Source organism: Cebus imitator, unplaced genomic scaffold (assembly GCF_001604975.1).
Source record: "Cebus imitator isolate Cc_AM_T3 unplaced genomic scaffold, Cebus_imitator-1.0 Scaffold70, whole genome shotgun sequence".
Classification (NCBI taxonomy): Eukaryota; Metazoa; Chordata; class Mammalia; order Primates; family Cebidae; genus Cebus; species Cebus imitator.
Genome location: NW_016107385.1, coordinates 5,464,417 through 5,473,196, shown reverse-complemented (window position 1 = coordinate 5,473,196; position 8,780 = coordinate 5,464,417). Strand labels below are relative to the sequence as shown.

Sequence of the window (8,780 nt, the reverse complement as noted above, 5' to 3'; positions counted from 1 at the left end):
AGACGGGGTTTCACCATGTTGACCAGGATGGTCTCGATCTCTTGACCTCGTGATCCACCCGCCTCGGCCTCCCAAAGTGCTGGGATTACAGGCTTGAGCCACCGTGCCCGGCCTTAAGCATGATTTTTTATGAAAAAGGTGTCTATTTTATTGATTGTAAACTGAATTTATTTCTTTGTATATATAAGTTACAGTAACAAAAGAAAAAATGAGTAAATTAAAAGTTCAGTAAGTTAAAGTTTTAATTTTTCTATGCTTTTTCTTGGGCATATATCATGTTTACATAGTTGTAGCATTTTATACAGCTTTTTTACTAGCACATAAAAGGATTTTCCATATTTTATATAGTTAGTTGTCTTCATAATTTTAATTTGTAATGACTAAAGGTGATCTATTGAATAACTGTTTCACAGTCTACTTGACCATTATCCTGTTTTGGCTACTCAGGCAGTTTTCAGGTTTTCATCTTCATAAATAATACTGTAATAAACATCATCATATTTAAAGCACATTTTCTTTCTTTTATATTATTTTCTTAGAATAATTTCACAAGAGTAAGATTAAGGTTAAAGTATATAAAACTTGAATTCTTCCTATACTTATTGCCAGATGGTTTATCAGTTTTCACTGCCATGAGAAGTGTCTGACTCTCCCAGTTTCATCACAGCTTCAATAGTTCTGAATATTATCATATTGATTCTTGTTTACTAGATGCAAGTATAAAATGTATGTTGTCTTCATTTCTTTTGATTTTTAATGGGGACAAAGTTATTTCTCTACACTTGTTAATAATTTGTTATTTATAATTTTGGCTTTATTTTTATTTTTTATTTTTTAATTTTTTTTAGACGGAGTTTCGCTCTTGTTACCCAGGCGGGAGTGCAATGGCGTGATCTCGGCTCACCGCAACCTCTGCCTCCTGGGTTCAGGCAATTCCCCTGCCTCAGCCTCCTGAGTAGCTGGGATTACAGGCATACGCCACCATGCCTAGCTAATTTTTGGTAGTTTTAGTAGAGACGGGGTTTTACTGTGTTGACCAGGATGGTCTTGATCTCTTGACCTCGTGATCCACCCGCCTGGGCCTCCCAAAGTGCTGGGATTACAGGCGTGAGCCACCGCACCCGGCCTTTTGGCTTTATTTTTAACCTGTAGGAAAGAGTAATATGCAATTATTTTAAAAGTTTCTTAAAAGCAAGCTAATTTAAAAAAAAATTTTCTGTTAAAGTACCTTTAAAAGAAATTGAAGATAAGAGTTTTGATAAACAGAAATCTCCTTTGGAGACACCAGCACCTCGCAGATTTGCTCCTATACCTGTTTCAAGGGATGATGAACTATCAAAGAGGGAAAATCTTTTGGAAGAAAAAGAAAATATGGAAGTGTCATGTCACAGAGGTAATAGAGACTTTTACTAGACCTATCCCAAATTAGGAAATTTTCATGAGATTTTTTTGTGCCTAGTCGTAACTAAATTGGGATCTCTATTTGTAATATTTTACTTTAAATGATACTTTCTGGGAAAATCAAGCTTCTTTAGGTTCTTCGTAAAAGTAATTGGAGGTATATGTTTATAGTTATTCTATCTCTTACAGGTTATTACTTAAACCTGTAATGAACAAGTTTTGTTAATTTTTATTTATTTTTTGTGAGACAAGGTATCACCCTGTCATCCAGACTGGAGTACAGTGGTGTGATCATGACTCACTGTAACCTCTACCTCCCCAGAGTCAGTTGATCTTCCAACTTCAGCCTCCTGAGTAGCTGGGACAACAGGTGCATGCCACTACACCAGGCTAATTTTTGTATTTTTCATAGAGATAAGGTTTTGCTATGTTGCCCAGGCTGGTCACAATCTCCTGGGCTCAAGCGATCTGCCTGCCTCAGCCTCCCAAAGTGCTGGGATTACAGATGTGAGCCACTGTGCCTGGCCAGGTTTTGTTATTAATAAATAAATTAAAAAAAAATGCTTTGCTGAAGGTAAGGCTAATCATTTTTAGAGTATGTTTCCTCATATTGTTTTTAGGTGTGGATTTTAATAATAAAACATAGAGAAACTTAACATCTATTACCATGTTTACTTAGAAAAAGTGCTAATAGGTGAACTTTTTAATACAGAACAACAACTTTTATAAGGGACCACAAGTAATAGTGTATTAACCAAACATCTTATGTTTTCACTCATAAATGGGAGCTAAGCTATGAGAATGCAAAGGCATAAGAATGATACAAAGGACTTTGGGGACTTGTGGGAAAAGGGTGGGAAGGGGATGAGGGATAAAAGACTACAAATTGGGTTCAGTTTATACTGCGCAGGTGATGGGTGCATTGAAATCTCCCATATCACCACTAAAGAACTTACTCATGTAACCAAATACCACCTGTTCCCCAAAAATCTACAGAAATAAAAAAGAAAAAGAAAAATAGTGTGTTACTGAGTCTTAAAATATACCCCTTCTAACAAAAGTAAATGAAATATTAAACTAAATGCTTTTTTTCTTGGAATCATTTAAATGCATGCAAGTCTTGTCTTAGGCACATTTAAAGAATTTTAAGAAAGTCAGAAGATAATAAAATCTTTGATAAAGAAGGCAGTCTCTCAACAAAAATTATTATGTAGTCTTACTACATACAAACAAGGCTAAAGGATAGATCCACTTAATTGGTACTTTGAAGAAATAGATAAATCTCATCTTTACATTTATAAAAATCTTCTGTTTTGCTGGACTTTGTGATGATGACACTTCTCACTCAAATTCCTTTTTTTCTGTGATGAAAATAAATTTAGGGTTTTTTCTGTGAATTCAGACTTCTTTGTTTATTTATTTATTTTTATAGAGACAGGCTGGTCTCAAACTCCTGGCCTCAATCAGCTTCCCAAAGTGCTGAGATTGCAGGCATGAGCCACAAGTAGGTTGGGAGTATAGATAAAATGAGGCTAGCCATGAGTTAATATTGTTGTGATATAGTTTTTTGTTTTTTGGGTTTTTTTTGAGACAGAGTTTCGTTCTTGTTGCCTAGGCTGGAGTGCAATGGTGCGATCTCGGCTTACTGCAACCTCCGTCTCCCAGGTTCAAGCGATTCTCCTGCCTTAGCCTCCCGAGTAGCTGGGATTACAGGCATGCACCACCATGCCCAGCTAATGTTTGTATTTTTAGTAGAGATGGGATTTCTCCATGTTGGTCAGGCTTGTCTTGAACTCCTGACCTCAGGTGATCCACCCACCTTGGCCTCCCATAGTGCTGAGATTATAGGCGTGAGCCACTGCACCCAGCCTGTGGTATAGTTTTTATGAGGTATAAATATTTAGTTTTATTTGATAAGTATATTTATAGCCTACATTGTAGGATACACTGTAGGCTATAAATTGAGTAGATAGTCATCATAAGAAACTAACTTAGGCCAGAATACAAATATATGAGATATCATATAAAAGAGAAATGAATTAGTATTTGGAAAATGATACTATATCTCTTCTATTTCAGGAAATGTAAGACTATTGGAGCAAATTTTGAATACTAATGATTGTTTGACAAGAAAAAGTGAATCATCAAACACCACCTCACTAACTAGGTCAAAAATAGGATGGAATCTTGAGAAAACAGACAGGTATTGGAATGAAAACTAGGTTGAAAAGAGCTTTGTTCAGATTTTTCACATTTTCTTTGGGACTTTTAATAAATTAAAGCATTGCTTCTTAAATTTATCTTAGATTTAGTTACTATTTTCTGATGCTAATATATCTTCCCTCTTTCTATAATATTACTATGAAATGAATATCTAATTTTTTTCAAAATGCAGATTATTAATTTCTAATGTATGCAGATTATTCATTTCTGATTAAATGATATCTGGAATTTGTTTCAAAAAGAATCCACTATAGGGTAGGGACAAGTAGGTTAGGAGTATAGATAAAATGAGGCTAACCATGAATTAATGATTGTTGTAGTTAGGGTATATGAGGTTCATTTTAGTATTTTCTCTATTTTTGTGTTTATTTGAAATTTACGTAATAAGTTAAAAAAAAAATCAAATCTGGGCCATGATAGTTATATTTATCTTCAACATCTTTAAAACTACTGTAATAAAAACTAAAGGAGCCATATATTGAGTAATTTTTTGCAGAGATATTATACATTTTTAGTCTATTTACATTTAATGTAATTACTGATAAGGTAGGATTTATGTCTACCATGTTGCTTTCTGTATGCCTTAGGTCTTTTAGTTTCACTGTTCCTCTCTTAGTGGCTTCTTTTGTATTAGACATTTTCTAGTTGCACCGGTTTAATTATTTTGTCATTTCCTTTGCTATTTTTTTTTAGTTATTTTCTTAGTGGTCACTCTAGGAATTATAATTAACATATTAATTTAAAACTATCTAATTTGGATTAATAGTGATTTAATTTCAGTAGTACTGAAAAGCTTTGCTTCAGTAAAGCTCTGTTCCCTCCATTTTTCTTTCCTCTATTATTATCATACATATTACATATTTATACATTATGAGCCCATCTATATAGCTTGGTAATTAGTATTTGATGCAGCTGTCTTTGAAGTCAGATAGAAAAGAAAAGAGATACAAATAAAAATATGTATGCTGGCTTTTATATTTACCTATATAGTTCATCTTTACTAGTACCCTGTTTCTTCATATGGATTCAAGTTAGTCTAATATCCTTTTATCCCACCCTGAAGGACTCCTGCTAACATTTCGTATAGGATAGGTCTGTTAACAATGAATTATTTCAGTTTTCGTTTATCTGGTACTGTCTTAATTTCTTTTTCACTTTTTCTTGTTTAAACAGAAATTTGGTTTCTCATAGTTGTGGAAGCTGAAAGTTCAAGATCAAGGTGCTCGCTGGGCTGGTTTCCTTTGAGGCCTCTCTTCTTGGCCTACAGGTGGCCTCCCTCTTACTGTCTCTTCACATGATCATCTCTCTCTGTACACACACCCCTGGTGTCCCCTCCTTCACTTTTGAAGGATAGCCTTACTACATATAGCATTTTTGGTAGATGTTCTTTTTCAGCTTTCTGAGTGTGTCATCTGACTGCCTTTTGGACTCTATGGTTTCTGATGAGGAGTTGTATGTTGGTGTGCTTGATGGTGTCCCATAGGTCTCTAAGACTGTTAATTTTTCTTCATCTATTTTTCTTTCCATTTCTGAGACCGGATATTCTCAATTAACCTGTCTTCAAGTTTGTTGATTATTTCTTCTGCCAACTCAAATATGGTGTTGATCCCCTCTAGTGAATTTACATTTCAACTGCAGAATTTGTCTTTTTAAAAAATATTTTCTATCTCCTTATTGATCATTCTATATTTAGCCAGACTTTATTCTTAAACTTTCCTTTAACTTTTAAACTCGTTTCTTTTAGTAATAGCTGATTTATAGTCTTTGCCTAGTACATCTAATATCTGGGATTCCTCAAGGGAAGTTTCTTTTGACTGTACTTTTTTCTGTGTTTGGGTTTACTTTCCTGTTTCTTTGTACGTCTCATAAATTTTTGTTGAAAACTGGGCATTTTACATAATACAGTGTGGCAACTCTGGAAATTAGATTTTTTTCACTTCCCAGAGTTTATTGTTGTTGCTAGTTATTGTTGCTGTTTGTTTAGTGACTTTCCTGGACTAATTCTGTGAAGTCTGTATTCTTTGTCACATACACCCACTGAAGTCTCTGTTTTGTTAGCTTAGTCTACTAATGATAGGAAAGAGATTTCCTTAATTGCCTTGAACTGATAAGTCTCCTTCTCTTTGCCATGGATTTTGTGTGTGTGTGTGTGTGTGTGTGTGTGTGTGTGTATGCATGAGGTAGAACATGCCTCCAGTGCCTGGCAGATTATGAGCCTATTTTAGCCTTCACTTCTTAACTTGTACAGAGCATCAAGGTCAGCTAGAAGTGAGTGATTAGGATCTTCCCAGGTCTCTCCTGGGCATGTATATAACCCTGCATGTGGACTAGAAGGCATGGCCTTCTAAATTCCCAGGAATATGTTGGAGCTTTTCAAAGCTCCACCACGGACATCTTATTACCTAGATTTTTAAGATTTACTGACCACAATCTTGTTTGCCCCAACTAGTATCACAAACTCAGGCTGCTGAGATGTTAAACAATTACCAGTGTTTTTGAAAAATGCCCTGGGTATAGTTTCTCGCTGATCTAGCTGTGAATCAGATCAAATAAAGACAAACACTGTGAATGAGACTTTTGGGAGAGCTCCAAGCCATCCTACTCTCTTTAGTGGTTGTGAGGCTGTTGGTTTTCAAGGCCACCACAGAATTGGATAGGCAAGTTAAAAAAATCCTGTAAAGCTTGCTGTTCTTACCTAGAGTCAGCCATTTTTCCTGAATAAATGCCCCTCAGGTTGTTGTAAGTCTTTAATTTCCAGAGGTTAGCAAAATTTGATTTTGATGATTTTTGCTAGGGTTCTCATTATGCTTACAGAGCAGCAGATTTTCAGAAGTTCTTACTCCACCAATCTAGAAGTGCTTCTAGATGTTAATTCTTGAAAGCATAACCTTTTCCTGCTCCTTTTTGCTATGTCTAAACTTTTCTGGTTAGATGGATTTTGTCTCTTGTGATTTTCTGTTTCATGTGTTTAGTCACATAACTGATTAATTCCCTTGTACAATTTTAATAGGATACCACTTAGTAATGTATAGTTAAGACTGTATCAAAGACATGGGTAATGAAATGTTTACTGAATTTACAACAATTTAGGAAACTTAAAAAAAATCTTTTATAGCATTGAAACTCTACCTTCTGAAAGATTTCCTTCCTATGAAGAGCTAGGAACAGCTAAAGTGACTGTGCAGAAGTCTGATGATGTTCTTCATGACCTTGTCCAAAAGAAGAAAGAAACAAATGGCATGGTTCAGGTAAAATGGGAATGGTCTTAACATTTATAATTGGTTAAGATAAAAATTAAAAGGAATAAAAAAGTTATAAAGATAGAAATTAGGAGGAAGGATGAAGAAAAAGCACTGAAAAAGACATATTAGCCATGTCTGTTCCATTTACAAAATATTTCCAAAGGCCTTCACCAAGTGATTTCTACTTATCGCCCCTTGACCAGGACTGAGCCATGTAGCCACTTCTGACTTCCTAGCTTCTGTTAGAAATGGAGGAAGGGGAAAAGAGACCCGTGAATGAATAGACCTCATTTATCCAATCCACAATGTCTGCCATACATTCCGTACATAAACAGCCATCTTGCTTTTATTTCGTTTTAGCTTTCTTCAGCAGAGAGAGCTATTTTTGGTCTCTGGACTACTCAACACTGCTATGGATTTCCCACCTCTATTTTATTTGACATTCACCTTAGGATTTCCTTTCTTTTTTCTTTTTTTTTGGAGGGGACAGAGTCTCTCTCCATCACCCAGGCTTGAGGTCAGTGGCACGATCTAAGCTTACTGCACTCTGTGCCTCCCAGGTTCAAGTGGTCCTACCTCAGCCTCCCGAGTAGCTGGGATTACAAGCATGTGCCACAACGCTCGGCTGATTTTTGTGTTTTTTAGTAGAGACAGGGTTTTACCATGTTGGCCACGCTGGTCTCGAACTCCTGACTACAGGTGATCCACCTGCCTCAGCCTCCCAAAATGCTGGGATTACAGGTGTGAGCCACTGTTCTCGGCCCACATTAGTATTTCTAAATGGAGGAAAAGCACTTTGATTGCCAAGTATTCTTTTGTAAGTCTTCAATTTGACAAACTGAGTCCTTAGAATATATTGGCATAATGTATGGCCCCAATGATAGTGATAGCCCTTGTTTTGATTAAAAGAATCAGTGTGAGTTTAGTAACTTTTGGTCTTTTTTTCTTTTAAGCCAAAAGAATCTCTGAGTATGTTGAAGCTTGCAGATCTTCCACAGAATTCTGTTAAGCTTCAAACAACCAATACAACAAGATCTGTATTGAAAGATGCTGAGAAGATTTTGAGAGGAATACAAAACAATAAAAAAGTACTTGAAGAAAACCTGGAAGCTATTATTCGTGCAAAAGATGGAGCTGCCATGTATTCACTTATCAATGCTTTATCTACCAACAGGTAAGAGGATGTTGGCATCTGAGATTATTTATGAGGCTGACAGTTCTACTTCTTAAATTTTTTCTAAGCACTTTATTTTGCTTAAAATGTTTTAGTTTTTTTTTTTTTTAAAAGGTTCTTTATTGCCTTTCAAGTTGTAGAACTTATTATAAAGTTGGAATTTGGATATACACATGGTGGTACTACTGTTTTCTGGTGGAAATTTTTCTTTTAGCTTTTTCTTTCTTTGGTATATATCTTCTTGGATCTACATGTGTTTTTCAAACATTTATGCTTCAAATATTTGATGAAAACTAGTACCATTGGTTTTTCTTTTCAGATGAAGGATATTAGGCCCCTGTCCTACTTTCCTAAAATCCTTTCCTTTTCAGATGAAGGTTATTAGGCTAGTAGGCTCACAACTAGATAAGAGTTAGATCTGATCCAAGTCCTGCTCAGGACATTAACTGCTAATTTGAGAAAATTCCTTTTTCTCTTTTATAGAGAGATGTCAGAGAAAATTAGGATCAGAAGGACAGTGGATGAGTGGATTAAAACTATTTCTGCAGAAATTCAGGTATGTCTTGGAAAAAACTGATAAGTGAATTCTCAGAAGATAACATTGATTCCAATTTATAGGCGTTACACTTGTTTTCAAAATATTTCTTATATGAAAATCCACTTATAATTTTTAATTTTACTGTCACTCTTTATATTTACTTAGTAATAAGTTTAGTTTTAACAAGTACTTTATCTCAAAT

General features: G+C 35.2%; 1 protein-coding gene across 4 annotated transcripts in view; it reads left to right on the top strand.

Moving 5' to 3' along the window:
* The window catches only part of KIAA0586 (KIAA0586 ortholog), a 122,112-nt gene that overhangs the window by 25,934 nt on the left and 87,398 nt on the right, over window positions 1–8,780 (top strand). For all 4 annotated transcript variants that reach the window (XM_017531046.2, XM_017531045.2, XM_017531047.2 and 1 more), the window contains exons 8-12: window positions 1,226–1,393; window positions 3,481–3,604; window positions 6,740–6,872; window positions 7,820–8,040; window positions 8,524–8,596. In XM_017531046.2, the coding sequence (XP_017386535.1) occupies window positions 1,226–1,393; window positions 3,481–3,604; window positions 6,740–6,872; window positions 7,820–8,040; window positions 8,524–8,596 (719 nt within the window). The remainder of the gene's footprint in view (window positions 1–1,225; window positions 1,394–3,480; window positions 3,605–6,739; window positions 6,873–7,819; window positions 8,041–8,523; window positions 8,597–8,780) is intronic.